This window comes from Canis lupus, chromosome 7 (genome assembly GCF_048164855.1).
Source record: "Canis lupus baileyi chromosome 7, mCanLup2.hap1, whole genome shotgun sequence".
In the NCBI taxonomy this organism is placed as follows: Eukaryota; Metazoa; Chordata; class Mammalia; order Carnivora; family Canidae; genus Canis; species Canis lupus.
The window spans coordinates 64442622-64464725 of record NC_132844.1 but is presented as its reverse complement, the minus strand read 5'-3'; the positions used below and the strand labels follow the sequence as shown (position 1 = coordinate 64464725).

Sequence of the window (22104 nt, the reverse complement as noted above, 5' to 3'; positions counted from 1 at the left end):
ATAACACCAACACAGGTCACATACAAAGGTCCTGGAGTTAGAATTTCACTGAGCTTCTCTTCAACCACACAGGAAGCTGGAAAACAAAGGGAAAAAAAAAACACTTGAAATTCTGAAGGAAACAATTTCCAACCTAGGATTAGATACCCAGCCCAGCTATCAATCAAGCTGGAGGTAGAATAAAGATCTTTTTAGACATACAAGATCTCAAATATTGTATCTCGTTTGCACCATTTCTCAGAAAGCTACTGAAGGAAGTGCTCCATCAGACAAGGAAGTAAGCAAAGAAAGACAGAAGGCAAAGGACCCAGAGAACAGGGGCCCCCATGCAGGAAGGAGGCAAAGGGACTCCCCAACAAGTTGTGAAGGGACACCTCGGGGTACTAGCTCTGTAGCGAGCAGAAAGATGTTTGGTTCTGAAAGAAATTCAAGACATAAACAAATGGACCTGATGGATAATTCTGGGAGAAGTTTTGCAATTGTAACAGGGGGCTTGGCAATGAATTAGTGACAGGAACATGCAAAATTAAGCAAACAAACAAAACATGTGGAAAACAAAATGAATGCAAGAAAGGGTACCCAAGTACATTAGGTAGTATTTACATATCATAATATTGTGAACACAGAATTGGGATCTAACCATAAATTGAAATCTAACTATGGTAGAAAGGCTAGGCAGGTGCGTGGGAGCTAATCCCCATCTTTTCTAGTAGGGAGATAATCGTTTGCTAAAGCCGGATAACAAAAATAATAATAGGGGACAAAAATAGCTATATGTTATTCAGAGAAGTGGAAGAAAAGTAAGAAATGGTTGAAAAGTCTAAAAGAAGTTGCCTCTGGAGACTGGGGATGGAAAAGAGTGAGGCAGGCGATGGCTGTTTTCCATTACCGTCTGCATAGTATTTTTTGACTTTTTGAAAGTATTTTTATATATATCACTTTGCTAAAAATAAAAACTGAACTAAAAGATAAAAAGAAAACTCAGGTCATCGAGGGCAGGGCAAGTGAATGCCCAGAACTGAGGGTCATTCCAGGTGTCACTGCCTGGCAGCTGCCTACGTCAGTAACTCCGGACATGGCTAGCAGAGCTTTTTTGGAGAAGCATTATCCTGCCTACCCCCATGACTCATAGGTTCCCATTGTTTCCAGCCCCCTGCCCTTCTCCCCACATGGGGATGTGTGTGCTGATATGGGGAGCAGGGACAGAAGAAACATTCTCGTGCTCTTTGTTTACTGTATGCCTCACTCCCATCCCCAGGGGTACAGACTTCCTTGCCAGGGACCAGGTGTTAGGCATGGGGCACTGGGTGCCAAGAAGGAGAAAAAACAATCTTAAAATACCCCTATGCCTTCCCATTGTGGAAATTCAGAATCATGTGTTTGAGCAGGACCTATGAGGTCAACCACCAACATCTCCAAGGAATGGACACTGACCCTTTGCCTGAGTACCCTGAATGGCAGGGAACTCAGTGTCTTACAAAGACAATGTGGGGGTTTGGGGACAAAGTGAGGGGTGCATCTGGGTCTTTAGTGCTTATAGGCTTTTGTATGGGCTGTTCAAGTCCCATTGTATTGATCAAGGCCCATTAGTTATAAAAGGTGAGGTTCCATGTAAGGTTAAAGGCTACAACTCTCAAGGGAAGCAAAGCCTGTCCAGTCCCTTGTCTCTGTCTTTCTTACTATGTGTCTGCTCTGACCTCCTGCTTCTCTCTGCACACCTTCTTCTTCTTCTGGATCACACATGACCCCAAATGTCTGCCATCACTCCCAAACCTCCATGACCTTACGGTGCTCCCCACAACTCACTGTCTCAGTCTCTCAATATTCTCACTTTGAATGTCTAGCACGTTCATCTCACTGGTGCATCTCGGTTGGGGTTTCCTCTAGTCCAATCAGCTTTGCTAAGGTGGGTCAAATGGTTCACAGCTATAAGCAACAGTCTCCAGGGGATACATGTGACTCTTCATGAGCTATGATCTCCCTGAAATCCAGACATGCTTCTTTCCAAGGTAGGCAAAACCTCACGGCTCCCCACCCCACACCCAGTCCACACGGCCAGTCCAGAAGGCAGTCAGTGTGACGATGTGCTGGTAAATATTGAACATCTAGCTCTCTAAAGAAGGGAGAGCCCTAGTTTGTCATGTCTACCCATTTGCATGGTGCAAATTCTCCCATAATGGTGGATTTTAAGCTACCAAAACGATGTCACAAAACATGAAGTTAGGGAGAGAAACACAGTAGTACACCATTATGTAATAGTTCCTCCATATACCTCCAGGAGTTGCAAATATACTCAAAAGCATGAATAACAGTGACACTTAATTAGGAAATAATGAGTTTTGCATATCTATTACATTTGTTCTTAATATCACTTGTATTTCTATATAATTTAACTTCTAATGCAATCAGCTTGTAACATGTCTAAAACTGTAACTATGAGCTCTCATGAGCCAGTGAGCAGGCTTCAGAGCACTGAGTCAGAACCTTTACTGAAGTGAACTATTGAGGATGGGAATCTGAGCAGATAGACAGTGAGGGAGCCTGACAGCCCGCTAGGTAATCATCTTTTCCTCATTTTCCTTCCTCCTTCGTCACCAACATCAGATGTTCCAGGTAACCTAAGAGAGACAACAAATACAGGTCATTTGAATTGAATGGAGTGTGATGTCAACACCCCAAGCAGAGCTGCTCAGCTGGCCAGAACTGCAGGTGAAGGAATCAAAGAATGATGAGGAAGTTTCACAAAACTGCAGGTAAACATGGATTTCAATGCAGATGAAAACACAGGCAGGGATGGATTGCCAGGGGATGCCAGAAACACAGAGGGACCTGACCTCTCGGATCTCCAGCCAGGTGTTTCCAGAACCTGGGTATTTCCAAGGTTTTACCCCAGACCTTCTGATTCAGAATTTCCCAAGGCAGAGCCCAGGAATCCCCTGGTGATTTTGGGTAGTCACCGCCACAAGGGCTGGGATTCGCCGATTGGGTCACTTCACCAGTCTTGTGGATGATGACTGGCTGGGAATCGCGGCCAGGGCACCCTCCCTGGGCAGCTCTCCCTTGAGCTCAGGAGAGCCATGCCCTGGCAGGCAGATGTGGTAGTTAATAACCCAGGCTGGGGCTTCTCAGCTTAGAATTGAGGCTAGGCTTCTAGCTGTGTGACTTTGGGCAAGTTACATAACTGCTCTGAGCCTCAGCTTCCAAATGTGGATAATGTTGTGGGGATTAAATGAGACCAGGGGCATAAAGTGCCCTGGTGAGTGCCCGTGTGTGGTAAGGATCCCAAAAGTGGCAGACGTGGCTATTTAGGTCACGCTGCTAGATGGTAGCAGGCCCCAGGCCTCCGAGTACTGTTTCAGTATAGCAGAGAGGATATAAACATAGTTAGAGACCCCAAAATAGAAGGGGCTTTGATATCTTGAAAGTAAAAAAATACTGTGATCCTAGGTAAGAAATTATAAAACCTGCCGGCGTTTGGTCTCAGCTGTGCTACTTCTTCAAACAGTTTTAGATTCAAGGAAACAGATGTTATTTGTATCTCCTGTCCCAATCCCTTCTCCCGCTTCGGGTGTCAGTCGCGCTGTAGTGGACAGCCCTATGCATGCTGCCCAGGTGCTTGTCTAGTGTGCCTTGGTGCCTTTCTGCTCTCTCTCTAAAGCCTGGCAGAAAGTTGCTAGCTCGGGGCAAGCCCACCCGGTGTTCTCATTATCTACTGCTATGTAACAAACCACCCCAAAACTTAGAAGCTCAAAACGACACCCATCATTTATTTGCTTGTGACTCTGCAGTTTAGGGGGATGGCTGGGCCCTCTTCTTCATGGCCTTGGCTGGGGCTGAAGTGTCCAAGATGGTGCCTTGGCGGGGCAGATTCTCTGTCCCTGTGCCTTCCCCACTTGGCTCATTTGGTTCTTCACAGCACAGGACTCGATGTACTTGGATTCCTTACATTTCAGCTGGATTCCCCAAGAGTACAAAAGTGGAAGCTGCCAGGCCCGTCAACAGGTAGGTTCAGAGGGCACAGAGAGTCATTTCCACAGTATTCCATTGATCCAAACAGTCCCAGCCACACGCCTAGGGAATAGACTACACTTCTTGCTGGGGGAGCGGCGAGGCCACTTTGGCAACAAGTATGTGGGAGGGGAGACATTGCCCTGGCCATCTTTGGACAGTGCTGCCTGCCACATCCAACCTGTATGAGTGGAAGGTGGGGATTAATGCCCCTGGGATCATCCTCAACCAAGGAGGATGGGATTTGGTACATAAATGCAGGGCAGGGCTCTCGTCTCCAGAGGGACAGTTCTGAGGTACACTGGACGGGCTTTTCAGGAGATGCCTGCAGGACTGAAGCCCAATTTCCCATAGTGGAAAGAGTTCAGCCTCTCAACAATGCCCACTTTATTGCCTTTTGCTCTTTCCCCATCTTTATTTCCCCCTCCCTTTCTGTACTTCCTTCAACCATCTCCCAGTTCTTCTCGCAGGCCTTCGTCTTCTGGGAAAATAAACCAAAACACTTAGTTTCCTCACTTGAAAAAGCCCCTTAGGGGCGTTGGGGTGGCTCAGTGGTTGAGCATCTGGCTTTGGCTCAGGTTGTGATCCCGGGGTTCCTGGGATCGAGTCCCACATCGGGCTCCCTGCAGGGAGCCTGCTTCTCCCTCTGCCTGTGTCTCTGCCTCTCTCTGTGTGTCTCTCACGAGTAAATAAATACAACCTTTTAAAAAAAGGAAAGGAAAGGAAAGGCCCCTTAAATTGGGCTGTAAAATATTGTACCTGGCTCCTAAGGCTGTTGAGTAATCCTGCAAGCACCAAAGTGAAAGAGCTTTGTAACCCAGACAGCTGGCCACCAAGGTGAGCAGAGGTAGTCCCTAGGGAGGTACAGGGACTTGGGGGCTGCTGGCATGAGAGGCCAAGTCCCCCGGGTCATCAGTGAGCAGTGACTGGGGCTGCTGTGGGGATGATGAGAGGTGATGGCAGACAGGTGTGGGGAGATGCAAAAGGGGCTGTGGACAAATAAGGTGTGTTGTGTCTCTGCCCTGCCTCCCAGACTGGGGTGACTTGGCACAGTTAAGTGACTCACCAGGGCCACCGCAGCCCGGGACAAGGTCCCTCAAGATCATCTACCCGGCTCTGCTTGAGACTCACCCTTGTGGAATAAGATCTGCCTCCTGATTTGGCTTCTAACCCAGGAAGAGAGACTGAATAACCACTGGGAGGGGCCAGGACTCTGGTTCATTCACCCTCCACTCAGGAAACAGTGAAAAACTGGGCCCTCGTCTGTGCTGGGTGTTGCGGTAAGGATCCAGAGGTGCACAAGCCACTCCCGCTCTCTCGGGGCCCCCAGTCCAGGACAGGGCGTGTGAAACCAGGAGAGAGGCAACGGGAACCGCATCGAAGCGGCGCTGCTTGCTGAGCTCCTCCCAGGGAAACCAATGTCCACCGTTAATGTCATCAGGCCTCTGGATTCAGCCCGGACAGAGGAAGGGCATATCCTGGACACAGTGTGGGGCAAAGATTGGGGCCGCTTGGCTCGATGGAGAAACTCTTCTGTGGCTGGAGCACAGGAGGTGGGGTGTGGGGTGCCGGGAAGAGCACTAGGAGCCCCAAGGAGTTTAAAGCAGGATGGGAAGGGGGTCAGATTTGAGTCCAGGATGCTGGACTCACTGCTGGTTGCAGTGATGGCCAAGTGGAAGAGGCTCTGTATTAGAGGCAGGGAGACCAGCTGAGGGGCCTCATTTGCTCATTCAACAAACATCTACAGAGCCTCTTTCAGGTGCCAGGCCCCGAGTTGGTGTGTGGATCCAGGCAAGGGGCTGCAGGGGCCTCGGAGGGAGGCCAGGACGCAGAGAAGGGGCAGGGATCTCGGAGGTGTTCTCGCTGCGTTATGCAAACGCATCCTGGCAGTTCTCACACTGGCCTCTGCTTCCTGAACCAGTTGTAAATGAATTTGGAAGTTGGGGACCTGTTGTTTCAGGGATGAAGAGCTGATATTTCGGGTCTGAGCTCAAATCTCGGGCCCCACAGAAGAGAGGACCCCATTCCCGGAGACTCCACCCAGAGCAGCCCAGCCAGCCTCCTCCTCCCTCTACTCTGCCCCAGCTCAAGAAACCTTCAGGGCGGTGGTGCTTGGCTGGCCTCTTCAGTAAGGGGGTGAAACTGTTACCTGCCGTGGAGCTGAGGGCCTCCTCCGGGATGACACTGGAGGTGGGAGCCCAGCTGGCACACGGAGTTTGCGAGTCTCTATTTCCGTGCTCCTCTGCCCCTTGGACTACAGACTTTTTAAGGGTAGGAAGGACTGTCTCCTCCAGCAGGCTGGGTTTTCTGAGGGAGTCTCCCCCATCAGATCAGGAACTTCTGGAGGGTAAGAATGAGGAACCGGGACGCAAGTCAGGGCATCTGTGTTGCTGCCGTTTGCAAAGGTGAGAAATTCTCCATTTGCCTCATTTTCCTCATTTGTAAAATGGGATTGATTATAACACCTGTTGTGAGGGTAAAGATAAGACCTAAAGATAGAAGAGACAAGATTAAAAGAGCCTTGAGGGATAGGGACAGGATGTCAATACCAAGGACAGACCTTGACAAATAGCCAGAAATGAGGACAAAGGGAGCCTGTCTGTAAGCTCTGTGAGTGCAGGGGGTTTGGTCCATTTTACACACTGTGGTGTTTAAGAGTCTCATACAGAACCAGGCAGCCCGGGTGGCAGTGGTTTAGCGCCGCCTTCGGCCCAGGGTGTGATCCTGGAGACCCGGGATCGAGTCCCAGGTCAGGCTCCCTGCATGGAGCCTGCTTCTCCGTCTGCCTGTGTCTCTGCCTCTCTCTCTCTCTCTCTCTCTCTCTCTGTGTGTGTGTCTCTCATGAATAAATAAAATCTTAAAACAAAAAAAGAGTCTGGTACAGAACCTGCTCCATGGGTGGTGTTCAGTAAGCACCAGTGAACAAATGAATGGGGAGTCCAGGCAGTGCCGGCAGAGATCAGAGGGCCAGTTCACGACTCGAACAGGAAGGCTTCTGGGAGGAAGCAGAGGAGGGCCAAAGGTTGGAGCTGCCGGGAGTGGGGGACATCATGGACTTCCAGGATTGAACAATGCCCCCGCCTCCCCACCTTGTGAGCCTGTGGGTCTCTTAGTGATGAAGGATAGTGGGAAGAAAGGCAGGCAGGGACAAGGGGCCTGGGGTACCCTGGAAGGAAACCAGCCTTAAAAGGATTTTACCCCACCCTGGAAGGAGCCTTCACCCTTTCCCACACGATAGGTGGGATGATGACCAAAACCTGATTGGGACAGGCGCAGGGAGGGTTCCCAAGGAGCCCATAAAACCCCCTAGACTTAGAAACTCCGTGGCAAGCCTCTCGGGTCCCCTCCCTCCTCGGGAGCTGTGTGCCATCACTTTGCTATTGCTCAGTAAGCCTTGCTTCGCTGCCCACCACTCTGTCCCACCTCTTCCTTCTTCGAAGCTGCGTGACCAGGAACCAGGAGGCACTCCCGAGAAGAAATCAGGGTCTCACTGATGCAGTTATGGATCTGGTGTCAACAAGGGGATTTCCCAGTCAGGGTCCTCTCCCCAGGCTCCCCAGCCACCTCCTCCTACCTTCCATGACTGGCAGCTCAGGACAGTGACCCGTGACAGGAGGTCTCAGCAGTCCCCCTCCCCCTGCACCTGCCACGTGGCACCTGTCCTCTCTGCTCTGGATCCCTCAGCTATGTGGGGCCTCCTGGGCCCCACCCTCTGCTCCAGCTGCTGTCCCACCTTCCTGTTTCTAGACCTTTCACTCAGAAAGCTCCTGACTAATCGTGGCCACAGTGGCCCAAGACCACACCTCCACCCCAGTCCTGCATTTGTGCTTCTGTTTGCATATGAGGCTGTGCCCTGGCAAGTCAGACCCTCTGAGCCTTCCTTCATCTTAGCTGAAAATGGGGCCAAATAACCTGTGCTGTGGGGATGCTCCGGGGCGTGCTTGTCAAAGGGCTTTGTGAAGTGGTCAAGCGCTAACTAAAGGGAGCATTTAGCATGATGGGATTGCTACCTTGAGGCTGGACGGAGAATCTTGGACCTGTGGGGTGGTTGCGGAGAAGAAAGGAGAGGGAAGAGGGAAAGAGGTGGAGAGATGTTCTGGCAGAAGTAGGGATGGTATCAAGTAGCTCTAGACTCGGCTGGTATTTTAAACACATAGGACCCTTTGTACACACCCGAGCCTTCATGAAAAATGTGGCTCACTCTTGAAACCACGGAACTTTACATTTTTCCCAACAGACTCCAACTTTTAACTAATGTCCTGTGTGGTGTTGGGAGGGGGCCGTGGAACCTTGGAAGAGACCAATCTAAAACCAGTGGAGACCGAGAATCCCGGAGGATCCTCCCTTTAAATTGATGCAGACATACCCAGCGGGGCCTTGTCAATCCTTCTTTCACATTCCTCCCAGTCCTGGGCCCGCTTCCAACTCAAGCCTGGTCCCGTCCTCAAGTTCTCTGGCCCACCTTCCTGAGACAGAAGCCCTCTCAGGGGATGTCAGCAGCCACAGAAGCACAGGCTGGCTTCCTCCTCCCCACCTGGTGCCTGGAGAACAGACCCAGGAGGGTGGCTGCGGGGGGTTCGAATCCAGGCTTACCACCTGCGGAGATCTCGCCCAAGCCACCTCTCTGTGCCTGGTTTCCTGGCCTGTAAAACAGGCATCTACACCTATGGCAGGCTCTGTTGCAAGATCCAAGGAGCTCCAAGGAGCTCATCTGTGGGGGATGAGCATCAGGCAGGTAGAACAATGAATGCCTGGCAGGCGGCTGCCAGTTTGCCCCATCTACCCGCCCCCCCCACCGCTCTTCCCTCGCTCCTGACTCCTGCTTCTAGGATCCTTTCCACAAAGCTCCTCCCCGCCTGCGTTCAGACCTGTTAACCATCACCTCCTCCAAGAAGCCCATCCTGACCACCTCATCTCAACTGGCCTGCCCCTCTCCCACCTGCTCCCTTTTCTTTCCCTTCTGGACCACCCCAATCCTCCACATGGCCGACCCTCACCCCCTCCTGTTCCGTTTGCCCCCCCACACAGCACACACCAGGAGGACCTGTTCATCTTCAAGGCTTTATTGTAAAAATGTGAAAATAAGTTACATTTGGCATCATTGCCACTAAGTACATACAGTGTGTGAGTCCAGGACAGCCAGCGACACCCTAGCAAGGTGGGGGCAAGAACGAACTCATTAAAACATTCACAGAAAAACAGAAGGCCGCTGCTTCTCACCCAGCTGCCCAGCCAGCACAGCCCTGGGTCACAGGATGAACGCAGGTGTGGACGCACACGCCCATCACCGGCTTCACATGTTGGGGGGCAGGGTCTGGCCCTACAGGACTGGGGAGGGGGCTGAGAGGCAGAGAGGGGGTCTGGGTCAAGGGTGATCACTCGCCTCCTGGCCAGCATCAGCCACCTGTGAGGGATGCCTCTTCCCAGCTGTGCTCACTTGCTTCTGGGGGCCTTCACCCCTACGTTGCCAGGGGACTCTCCAACAGCATGACCTTGGCTGAGGTCACCAAGAAAGGCCCAACTGAGTGGGGGCAGGAGCACGAACACAGAACATCCCAATCCTTGGGAGCCTGCTCTTTCACCTCCTCTCCCCTCTGGCTCTGAAGCCAACTACAGATGCCAGGAATATCAAAATAGCAGTTTATTTAAAAAAACAAAGAAACATGCAGAGCAGAGAGGGCTGGCTCTAGGGTGCGCATCGCGGAGAACCCAAACTCTCTGCTGGCCCCTCACCAGTCTGTGTACAGTTTCACATTATCTTTTGCTCCCCCATCCCTAATCCTTTCTTGAAAAGGAAAACAACACCATCACACACTCACATACTCTCACACACACACACACACACACACAGTCTAACCGTGGCTGCAGGGAGCAGCTGATTCACATATTTGGCCCCTCCCACTTCTAAGCCAAGAGCACCTCAGCCTCCCCCACCACGGGGGCCAGGAAGCCATGAGGTCCTTGTTCTGGGCACAGGAGGAGCCAGAGCTGAGCTTACTGCGGCAGCATCCTGGCTACTGCTACCCCCTCGTCCCACAGCGTTCCCAGGGAGGGAGAAAGCTTGCATCTGCCATCACTTGGCCAAAGGGTTTCTGAGTCAGGGAACTGGGCTCTGGGTGGGCCTGGTCTGAGCAAAAGCAGAAGGACTAGGACCCTGGGCCAACTCAGAGCTTGCTCGGGGTCCTGATATCAGGAGTGTTTCAGCACCTTACCCAGGATCTTGACCCCTTCCCTTCCCCTGGGCACCTCTTCCCTACTGAGGTTTGCAGTAGGGCCTGACAGGCAGACAAGGTGGGAATGGGGGATGCATATACATGCGCCCCACGCGGCACCCTGCACACCATAGCTATACCTCCTGTAAAGGCAGGGCCCAGGGCTCACAGTGCCCTCCCTCCCTCTCTTTTTGAAATACCTAGCTCCGTGCTGGGCACACAGGAGCCCATAAATACTGGTGAACTCAAATGGCTGAGGCCCCTGAGCCTGAGAGAACCGTGTGACATTTTCAACCGAATGATGTATGAAGACCCATACAAGTGCGGGCCTCCTTGAGGATCACCTGCCAGCCCATGCAGGTCTCTGAACCATCAGATACATCAGCCATGCTCAGGACAGATGCCTCCCACTGCCAGGGGGCCTATTCAGCCAGAGAACAGAGGCCCTGTCCTGGACACATGCTGCATCTGACCAGTAGCATCTAACTGGAGGGGATGGGAAGGTGAGAAAGGCCCCTGGCCCCCCACTCCCAGTTCCAGGGCTGTCCCCCCCTACACCAGGGGCCAGAGGTCCCAGCCATAGTGGGATGCCCCAGGATGAGGGGAACAGAAGCCGTCGAAGGCGGGGTGGGGAGCCGGCCCTGCCTCACGTGCCTCTGGGGCAGTCTGCTTTATTGTACTCGTTCATGAGCTGTTCGTAAGGCAGAGAGAGCTCGGACTCTGTGCTGGTGAAGGTGGACTCGTCTGATGAGGGGAACTCGCCTAGGTTCAGCGGCACCTCAGCTTCGGGCCCTTCCTGGGGCCTCTCCTCCCCAGCCAGGTTGTCCTCTATCGAGGACTTGGAAGTCTCTTCGTCTGAGAGCCCTGCCTCCTCATTCGCAAAGGTAATGCTGACGTTCTGGAAGATGAGTGGGTGGTAGTCCTGGGTGTCCCATGGCTCACCCTCCTCGCTGATTCGGTCCAGCTGGTTGATGAACACCTCAGGGGTCGGGGAGCCATCTTTGGGGGGCCCTGCCCCAGCCTCCTCACTGGGAGGCCGTGACACATGGCCTTTGCTCCTCAGTGTCTGAGACACCTCTTCCAAGCTGGGCATCCGGTTTTTGGAGTAAACCACTAGGGGAGATAGGGAACTGGGGAGGGCTGGCAGCCCACCCCCCGGAGGCCCCAGCCCCGAGGCTGCAACCCTCTCCCCAGCCCCGCCCGTCTTCATCGCCTTCTTCCCTATCTGCTTGATGAGGTCATTGTAGGTCTCCTCCTTTTTGGACAAAAAGCTGAAGATGTTGACGTCCTTGGATGCCGTACCCCCAGTCATCTGCAGAGCCTTCTTGGAGTGTGGAGAGCTCTCAAAGGACTCCTTTCGCCGCCGTCGCCGCTTCTTGATGGCCTTGTGGACCTCGACGAACATGCTCACCTTCCAGTTGACAAAGAGGGACAGCCAGGCCAGCCCCAGGTAGATCCAGAGCTCCACGAAGTAGCGGTACAGGGCGTGGTAGTTGGCGCTGGGGTTCACACCTGCAGACAGGACAGGGAGCCCTGAGGGTCAGAAGAGGGCCGGCAGCGGCCTGGACACCCGTGAAGGCCAAAGCCGTGTTCTCTGAGGGCACACAGTGTCAGAATGCGGGATGGGACGCACGGTGAAAGAAAGAACTAGAAACTAGCCTGTTCTCTCATCGTAACAGTCCAGTCACTCATGTCCCTATTGCAGTCCCCAACCTGCCGGAGCCTGGTACCTACCCAGAGTCCTCCACTGTCAAAAGTCAGGAGAGTGGTTCCCCAGGGTAACGCAGCCAACACACAGGTCAGGAAATAGTTCGTGAACAGCCTTTCGGTTATTCGCTATACCACAGATAGCTGTTCTGGTGCGCCCCGGCGGGCGTATACGTTATAGTTCAGTTAAAACCAGGATGGAAATTAAGTGACTGAGTGGCTGGCATCTTCACTGCTGGGGATGGACTCACTGGTTTAACATGAATGGGGCTGGTGGTTGGGCCAAGGGTCTGGGTGCACGGGTCCCGGGGAGAACTATTCTTGGAAGCCCTGACTTCTCCTTCAGTGGGGTCAGGCTGCCCCCGGACTTCCTGTTCTGCCCTCTTCAGACTGGCTCTGCTCGTGGTTCCAAGGGCTCTGTCCACTCCATATCCTCCTCCTCTGAGGCCAGGCTCCTGACACCTGCTCTAGGGAGTCCTCTGGGGTCACCTTACACAGTTCTGATCAATCTCCTATACTCCAGGATTATGGGATTTCTGGTTTAACTTTACGTTTCTAGGGATACTGATCTGCATTGCATTATTATATATCCTGGCCGCCCCCTACCCCCTTCCAACTGGGATCAACCTGGGAAAGGGACAAGGGGAGGAGGGCTTGCTCCAGAGTGGGGCTCCCACAGGGCAGGGACTACACCACCCACATCAAATTAGAGGTCCCCCAAAGACAGGTGCTGCGCTTGCCTCCGCAGAGAAGAGGTGTTTTTGAGGGATGCTGTGGACCTTGCTCAGAGCCCTTGATCACGGTGTGATGGGTGCGGGGACAACCAGGGCTCATGCTGATGTAGCTGGGTCCTACCCACAGCATTCATTTGATTTTCCACCACCCTGTTAGGTTGGTGCTATGTTTCTCAACCGATTTTACAGATGAGGAAACTGAGGGAGAGCTCTGAGGTCTTGCCGGAACTGAGAAACTATGATGAAATACACCCCCCCTACCTCAGCACAAAGGCTTCTCCTTGCCTGCTCAGGGTCCCTTAAACAACAGCAGGGCTGTGCCTCCGCCTAAATTTATCTCCCAAGCGGGCAGGCCCCGATCTGCCAAGGTCAGTATTCAGGCCTCCTACCTGCTCCCTCAACACTCAGCATTTTGGAGTCTCCCCTTGCAATGAGGCAGAAGGGTAGTGGAGGGAAGAGGGGAGGGAGGCCAGAGAGGCCCCTGGAGCAAAGGTTGGGGTCAGCTGGACAGGGCAGCAGGCACTGAGGGAACAAACAGGGGTCAAGACGATGAAGGGCCAAGATGCAGCACAGGCCACAGGCCGGAGTCCCTGAGAGGCTGGGGCCAAAGAATTTTATCACCTGCCTGGATTAAGAGTGGGAGGGAGCGTCCTGGCTCCGGAGGGTGGGGCAGCTTAGGAGAAGGCCTCTCTTGTCTTTAAACTGCCTGTGGCAAGAGCAAAGTTTCGGACCTGTGAGCCAAGCCTCTAGAACAGCTCCCTGTGCTTGGGTGGCAGGTGTGAGGCAGGCAGCTCTGTGACAGGAAGGGGGCCCCTGGCTCGGCTCTGGGTAGGTACCAGGCTCAAACCCTGCAGGGGGAAAGAACTACTCCCGGCCCCTAGTGAACCCCAGCCTAGGAGACAGGGGAGGACAGAGGGAGAGGATGCAGGAAAAGCCAGGTGGAGAAACCAGAGAAAGAGAAGGTGGGGACACAGAGGCAAGGAGACAAGGGAAGGACTTACCGGCCACGAAGTCGCCAAAGCCAATGGTGGAGATAGTGATGAAGGAGTAGTAGAGGCCCTCGATGTAGTCCCACTCCTCAGTCACCATGAACACAAAGGGCGGGATCACCAGGTGGACCAGGACGCCCCACACGATGAAGATGGCTGTGCACGTGATCTGTGCCTGCCGCTGATGGGGGTGAGGGGGCCGAGACCAAGTCAGACCCAAAGCAGAGACTGGGGAATCCAGCACAGGCACCCGGAAGGCCTGGGAGGAGGTTCACCACCCAGGGAAGGGCGAGAAGCACCATACCCAGTCTCACCCAGGGGACGGGGCCCCCTGAAACTGCCCTCCTGTCACTTGCCCTAGCACCTCTGTCCATTCTTGGATCTTTGCCATCCTCCCATCACCCGCCAGGGCCCCCCCAGCACTGCCCAGCACCCAGGATGTACACGGACATACCAGGCTCACGCCTCTCTTGGTGAGGAACTGGCCCAGCCTCTTGGCACGTCCCCCGAAGAACTTGCCCAGGGCACTGATCCATGTCAGGCAGAGTGGCACCCCGAAGAGACCATAGAAGACACAGAAGAGGCGCCCAGCAGGGGTCTTAGGGGCCACGTTGCCATAGCCTGAGGAAGAAGAGAGTGAGGCATGAAGAGCCACAGTGGGGGTGACACACCCAGACTCAGCATGGCCCCTGCCTCCAAGATGCACCCACACTGCGACATTCTCCAAGACCACTTCATACTGATCTAATATCAGTACTTAAGTGCAATTTCACTTATTACACTATGGTCAGGATCATTTATAGAGTAAGTATGACGGCATGGGCTATGTCTCCTCCATCAGACTGGGAGCCCCGTACCAGACAAAGCCTTCATCATTAGCAAGCCTGCCACTAGTCGATATGGCACCACTGTGCAAATTACAGTCTTCTCTAGGGAGACACCCCAGAGGCACCCTAGTAGACAGTCTCCAAAGATGACCATTCCTAAAAATCCCTTCTCTTCCCGTGGAAGCGTGCCGCTGCTCACATCAGGCAGGCATCTAATCCCCTCCCTGAGAATCTGGGCTTCAGTGGCCAGCTTGATCAGAGAGTGCAGTACAAGAGATGCCAGATAGGCTAAGTCTAAGAAGCCCCGCAGCTTCTCCCTGGGATGTCCTGAAATGCTCACTTTGGGGATTTTCCCTCTTGGAACCCAGCTCCCATACTGTGAGCTGCCCAAGTCACTGCATGTTCAGCCTCAGCCGTGCTCTCAGCCAACAGCCACTGTCAACTATTAAATGTGTGATGGAAGAAGCCATCCTGGAAGTCTAGCCAGTAGTGCTTTTGGCAGACTCCAGCTTCAGACACAGGACTGCCACTGCCATTACAGACCTCAAGCAAGAACCAACCAGCTGAAGCCAGTTAACCCACAGAACGGCAAAAGATAATAATAGTAAGTAGTGTTTTAAGCCACTAAGTTCTGGAGTCATAGATAACCAGAATAGACACCCAGACCAGTGAGCAAGCATGGGCTGGGCTGGTGCAGTGAGCAATCTGTTCAACCTCTTGCATGGCTCTGGGTATTGGGCTGTGTGTTGTTTCTGCTCCAAGACCCCAGGTCAGGACTCCTGGAAAAGTCTCCCAAGCCTGGCCAGTCATGAAGGACTTACTAAATCCCCAGGAAAGTGTTAAAAGAACGTAATACAACTGATGGCCATGGCACCAGAGCTGGACTCATGCAAGGTTCTGTGGCACGAGGGCATGGAACTGATATCCTGAAGGTCCCAGAAGACTTACCAATGGTAGTGATGACCGTGGCTGCAAAAATCATTGCATTGGGCCAATTCCAGTTGTTGAAGGTCTGATTCCCCGTAATGGCCACGCCCTGTCCTGCAGCATCAGATACTACCTAAAATGGGAGACACAAAGTGACAAAGATGATTTATAAGTGACAGCAGTGTGTGCCACTCCATATAAGCATTTTATTTAATCATCACAGTAACAAAGAGGCAGTTACGGTCTCCAATATAGATGATGAAACATTATTTATAGAGGACCAGAGACGTTAAGTGATTTGCCCAAGTTCATACAGCTGGTAAGAATACAAACTCAGGCAACCTGTCTTGAAGTCCCTCTCACCGGGCCAGTGCTTCTCAAACTTACTAGCACGCACCGCCTCATCTGGAGAGCTCGTTATATACAGACTGCTGGGCCCCACCTCCAGAGTTTGATTCAGTAGGTCTGGGAAGGGGTCAGAGAAGTTGCATTTCTAACGAGTTTCCAGGTGATGCTGATGCTACTGGCCAGAGATCACACTTTGAGAACCACTGCACTAGACTATTCTGCCTCAAGGCAACGTGGTTCAGACACATAAGAGGATGCCTATGCCCTACTCCTCCCTAGTCCACCACAGAAGTGTTCTACTGCAGGACAGACGTGGGAGGGACTCCCATACACCCCTCACCCCAGCTAAGTGCCTTCTTGTATCTGTCGCCTGAAGGCGTATGTATCAGCTGGCTTCCTTTTCCCCATGCTTGGGACTCTTCCCCTACAAACTCCCCCTTCCCTCTATTCTCTGGATCTTTCTCTCTGCCCTGGGCTGAGCGATTTCCAGGTCTAGGCCTGGACAGATCATCAGATGTGGTGTGTACATTTCAGGGTGACTTGAAATCATGTGATCAGTCCCCACTGGGCTCCTGGCAACTCTGGGCAGCAGGTGAGAGGCCACCTGGGGAAATCCACTGGTGGCCTCAGAAGAAGCCTTATCTATTCCAGGAATGCTAATAGCTGCCAAACCTGCTTCAACCTGACAAGAATGGCCTCTACCCTCCCCATCCTTCAGTCCTTCCACCATTCACGCCAACCTGCAGGTGACAGGGCATGGACCCCAGAAGAAGGCTCACAAGCAGGGCCCAGGATTTAACCCAGGAGTTCCAGTTCTGCTCCTAAGGAGGGTCCCAGGGTGGGCCACCCAATCCAGAGACTGGGAAACTCAACCAAATTCTCCTTAACACTCTAGCCTGGGAACTAAGGGAAGAGAAGAATGAGGGATGGAAGCAAAAGAGCGAGATGGAAAGCCCAGAGTGCTAACCCACCGTGGTGTGCCTTTGGTTTGGCGGGAAGCAAGGGAGGGGCTGGTGCTGTTCTGAAGGAACAAGCAGTTTGGAGGAGCAGCAAGCCTGTGTAAACGGATCTGCAGATTCCATAAAGAATTTTCCATGATGACATGCTCATCGGACAGGCCATCAAAGCACACCACTCACTGTCCTGTCTCCTCGCGATGTTTCCAGAACATCTCTCTGCAGGCCAGGGAGTGGCACAGCGGAGGGGCAGCAGGCTGCCTGCAGCCCTCCCCTCAGAGAGCCGGCTGTCTAGCTGGCCAGGCCACTTCCACGTGAGAGCACCAGCACATTTAGATCCTAAGGGGCCTACCCATCTATCTGAAAGGTTTCCTAAAAAATTAAAACTATGGGGGCTCCTAGGTGGCTCAGTCAGTTAAGTGTCTGCCTTCAGCTCGGGTCATGATCTCAGGGTCCTGGGATGGAGCCCCACGTCGGGCTCCCTACTAAGAAGAGGGCCTGCTTCTCCCTCTCCCTCTGCCACTCCCCCTGCTTGTGCTCTCTTGTGCTCTGTGAAACAAATAAATAAAATCTTTAAAAAAATAAATGGTAGGCCCTCACCTTGCCTAGAGTGGGAAAGCTGACATCCTTCCCAATACTAACTTCAGAAAGGCCTTTGTAGTAAGACTTGGTGATTTTTTTTTTTTTAAAGATTTTATTTATTTATTCATGATAGTCACAGAGAGAGAGAGACAGAGAGACAGAGACACAGGCAGAGGGAGAAGCAGGCTCCATGCAGGGAGTCCGACGTGGGATTCGATCCGGAGTCTCCAGGATCATGCCCCGGGCCAAAGGCAGGCACTAAACCGATGCGCCACCCAGGGATCCCAAGACTTGGTGATTGGTTTGGGCTAACCAGGGGACACCCCTTGAAATAGGATGGAGTACAGACTGTGGTGCCCCCTCCCCGCCCCCACCGCTCATGCTCTCTCAAATCAAATCTTAAAAAAAACAAAACAAAACCCTAAACCCATGTCTGAAGCAGGAGAATGAGAAGGAGCAGGGTTCTGTGTCTTCATGTTAAACAGATGGTGATGGCTCCCTTTGGCCCTTTGTCATCTTAGCTACCCCTTGTAGAGCGGAAAGGGTCTAGCACAAGTGCCAGGGCACTTGGCCTCACAGACAGAAAGAGTATTGAAGGGGGAACTGCACCCTGAGCAGAGGATGAGGCATTCGGAGCACCAAATCTGGTCATCCCCGTGGAGTCTCAGGAACACCAAAGCCATCCCTTCTCCTGACACAATCGGGAAGGGGTGGACTCTAGAAACTCGAACCAAAACTCTTACAGATGTCTAAGTGGGGACAGCAGAATGTCTGGCACATTCGAAAGAGGAACTGGTGAGCACTAGAAACTAGCGCAGGTTCGTCAAGAACAAGTCATGCTCAGCTAAGTGCATCTCCCACTCTAAAGGGGTTGCAAACCCTCGAAGTTGGGCGGAATGCAGTAAATCTAGATTTCAACAAGGCAGCAGAACAGATGGGCTTAAAGATATTCCTGTGGACAAGACAGAGAAATGTAGGGCAGAGCTGGGATTAATTTGGGTCCCTTTAAAGGCAGATAAACCACCAAGAAGTATTGATCTTTATCAAGCTGGCCTGAGGTCTTCACAATCCTGCTAAGAGCCTGGCCTCTTCAATATTTTCATCAACGACACAGAAAAGATGTATAGAGATGGCTGACCAGTCTACTCTGCAAAGGATGCGAAGCTGGGGACAAGGCCAGGATGGGAAGGGAGCCAAAACACTGCAATGGCAGTTGGGAACTCAACATTACTTCCCCTGGGAAAAATGGGCCCGGACTAACAAGCTTTGATTATCTTTTAATATTTTCATGTCATACACTTTGGGTTAGAAAAGACCAGGGCAGGATCGAAGGGAGAAGTCCTTGGGTTTCAGCCGTCCACAAACTAACACTAGAAAAGTAAATACAATCTCAGGCAGTGTCAACACCTTATCTGTTCAGGGCTGGGCCGTACATGGAGAGCGCTATTCCACTCTGGGTATTGGATCCCACCCGATATGCTAACTGAGAGGGAGCAGGCGTGGCTTTTTTTTTTGGACAACGGGCTACGTCAGAAAGCACTACTCTTGGCAGTAATCCACTTCTGGTAATAGAAAGTGTTTAGGGCGAGGGCGACCACAGCACATCAGGGATACTGAAGGTGTGACTGGAGACCAGGGTTCTCAGCTGGCTGGTGGCACCCTCTGGAAGAGTTTGGAAATGCTGAGTGGGGAATGTTGTCTGCACCAGACACTGTCACAGGCACCAGGGATGACACTGTGAGAGGAGATCCGTTCCCCCCACTCATCTGTTCCAGCAGGTGACAGGGCTGGATGCCACATGCCTCACAAGATGGCCCAACCCACGATGCCAGCACTGTTCCCCCTGAGAGGGAGCCCCCTAAAGGCCATCTGTGCCTTGGGAATCATTCAGTACATGCTAAGGAGACACCAACCCTAAGAGTACAGTAACCAAAGAAGGCATTCTGGTTGGGAGCTCTGAGGTAGAAAAATTGGGTTTCCTGCCTTTCCCCCTGCCAATGCTATGCCCTCTGGGGCATCGCCTGCAGCCTCCGCCTTCAACCTTGGCTTATCAGGGAACCACTTTCTCCATGACCTCCGTTCTCTCTCCACGGGCATTCAGCAAGGGGTAGGCAAAGGGGGCATTCTGAAGGGTCCCAGTGTCCCCAGGGCTAGAAGCATCACCAGCCCTTCCAACAATCCAGTGGCAGTTCTGCCCACTGGTCAGGTCACGAAACAGACTGAGAGAGGTTAGGTGGCAGTACTGGGCTAGGTTCTAGACTGTCCGGTTGTAAGTCATCAGGGCTTCCCCCCTCCCGCTGGGCATACCCCAATACCCTCTGCTGCTGTCTCCTCTCTGCTCATGGGCACCAAGAGCTGGCCCGGGTAATCAGCTTGGCTCCATCCCAATGCTGGGGTGGGAAGTAGGATTTGAGCTGCATAATGGTGGATACCCTGTGCGGGGGTGTATATACACACATTATCTAACCGGCTCTTCCTGTGATCCTGCCAGGTGTCACTCGACAGATAAGGAAACTGAGGCCTGGGCGGTGGGGAAGGCAAAAGTCCAGATGTTGGACCTGGGGGCCTGTTCCCACCATGCATAGCTAAAGCTCTGGCGGGGACGACTCTGTGGGTATGTTCTGGTCAGGGTCACTGAGCAGGATGCAGGGGGAGGTCTCCCAGAACAAAGGGCCTGACCCAGGACTGAGGTCATCCCTGGGTTACGGAGTGTGGCATGGGGGAGCCAGGCCAACACCCCATTAGACACGGTGTCCTGTCCCCAGGGTTAGGGAAATAGCTCTCGCAGGAGGAGGCGGCCCCTGTTCACTCACACGATTCTTTAACTTGGCTCCCAAATTCACACAAGACAATATTTTCATTTTCCACGTAAGCCTGGAGAGTGATGGGAGAAGGTGATACTGCACACAGTCTGGGCCCAGCTCTTGTTTGGGGAAGGAACAGAGCTCCTGCCTGGGTCACCCTCATGATAAAGTAGCTGAGATTTATCGAGGGCTTTCTACGCACCAAGTGTTGTACTAACACTTTACTTCCTTTAGCTCATTTAACAAGGACAGAATCCTGCTGGGAAGATACTGTAATTTTTTCCATTTTGCAAATGAAAATTTAAGACTTAGAGAGGTTAAGTAAGTAGCCTAAGGTCAGAATGCTAAAAGTGAAGCCAGAAGAGCCTTGACTAGACGTGGTTATCCTGCCTGTCCGTCCCCTACCCCACCCCAAAGGCCACAGGAAGGAGGCCAGTGCATACTTCCACCCTTTTGCACCAGCTGAAAAAACAGTGCCCTAAAACCAGTCCATCCACTCTGACCAGAGCTCAGCATTTCTAGCCAGGCCTCCAGGGAGGTGACATGCCCTTGCCCTGGCTTCAGGCAACCAGCTGCCCTGACCCCACCCTCGTGGGCTCTCACTGTCCCCAAAATACGGTTCCCGGACAGCTCTGTTTCCCCCGGGGATCCGGGGTTTCCCAGGCAGAGGCAGCTGCCAGGCCTCCCCTTCCTGGAGACACCCATCATGTGGGCACTTCCGGAGTTTGGGACATGATGCCCACCTCCAAACATAGGCAGGTGGGGCTGAGGTCAGGCTTCTCCCCTCATCCACCTGGGCAGGGGCAGTGGGTACCCAGGGGCGTGGTACTGGAGCTAGGGGTGCAGCCTGGCTGGGGATGACAGCTATCTGGCACCCAGGGACCTACTCTCCACCTTGCCTCCAGCTCCCAGGCAGACATCAGGGATGAACTAAAGAGCTCTTCCGTGCTATGCAGGATGCAGTAGGATGGAGCCCTCTTGATGGCAGCTTCCACTGGACCCACTGGCTGTTGGGGGCATACAAGCTGAGCGTCCTTTATGGATCTCTGGCCACCTTTCACCCTGAGTTTGTTTCAACCAAATCACTTGGTGCCTCTAGCCTGGAAGGTGAAATAAGGCTCATGGCCACACAGGCAGGGTGCTTAGCAAGACAGAAAGGGCTTTCATCGTCCCTCTCACCTGGCCCTTCTGGGGCCCCCTCATGAGGTGGGCGGGGACCACTTATGAATCCTTATTTCATAGATTAGAATATTTGAATAGCAGCTGATTTTGAGCACTTAAGTGACAGATACTGACCAAGAGCCTACAGTCACTTAGCTCATCAAATCTTTACAACCCAAAAATGTGGGGGCTGTTACCCCCAATTACAGTTGAGGACACAGAGGCTAAGTAAGTAGCTTAGTCATAAAGTAAGTCATATAGCTAGTCAGGGGTGGAGCTGGGCAGTGAACCTGGGCAGTCTGGCTCTTAATCCCTGTGCTTAGAGATGAGGAGAGGGGGTTGGGCCATGCAGAGTGGTCTTCTCAGCTACAAGGAGTGGAGTCAGATCTCTTGAACACAACTTCCCAAGCAATTGTGAGAGAAATGTCTGGAGAAATGCAGACACCTAGAACATAAGCTCCACGACGGCAGGACTTTTATCTGTTTTCTACTGCTGTATTCCCAGAGTCTAGAACACTGCCTGGGATAGAGGACAGACACTGGAGGATGAGTTGGTCTAGGTCAGAGAGTATACACTCCTTTTAGTTAAGTTCCTCACCCAAGTAACAAGTATTTGTTGAGCAACTACTGTGTGCCAGGCAGTGTTCTAGGCTCTGGGAATACAGCAGTAGAAAAGACACTGGCACTGAGGGTGGTGGTGGCGGGGAAGGGGTTGCTAGACTTTGAGAGGGGGCAGAGGGAGGCAGATGAAAGCCCCCTCGGTCAAAGCCAAGATGACAAAGTGAGTGGCTGTGGGGCTGGGAAGAGTCCCTGGGGACACTTGAAGGACTGTCTTTTCTGTAGGAAGGG

The 22104-nt window shown here is 52.7% G+C and overlaps 1 protein-coding gene and 1 long non-coding RNA gene across 4 annotated transcripts in view; one reads left to right on the top strand and one right to left on the bottom strand.

The window, feature by feature from the left end:
* LOC140637083 (uncharacterized) overlaps positions 1–6829 on the top strand; it is a 61893-nt gene extending 55064 nt beyond the window's left edge. For both annotated transcript variants that reach the window (XR_012034317.1, XR_012034318.1), the window contains 3 exons: positions 2605–2753; positions 3917–4002; positions 5042–6829. This is a non-coding gene — a long non-coding RNA (uncharacterized lncRNA). The remainder of the gene's footprint in view (positions 1–2604; positions 2754–3916; positions 4003–5041) is intronic.
* A 2228-nt stretch (positions 6830–9057) lies between these two features.
* Positions 9058–22104, bottom strand: part of KCNK5 (potassium two pore domain channel subfamily K member 5) — a 38825-nt gene continuing 25778 nt past the window's right edge. For both annotated transcript variants that reach the window (XM_072833173.1, XM_072833172.1), the window contains exons 2-5: positions 15426–15537; positions 14105–14271; positions 13663–13831; positions 9058–11732 (exon numbers count right to left, since the gene is read on the bottom strand). In XM_072833173.1, coding sequence (XP_072689274.1) covers positions 10867–11732; positions 13663–13831; positions 14105–14271; positions 15426–15537 — 1314 coding nt within the window. In that variant the 3' untranslated portion in view covers positions 9058–10866. The remainder of the gene's footprint in view (positions 11733–13662; positions 13832–14104; positions 14272–15425; positions 15538–22104) is intronic.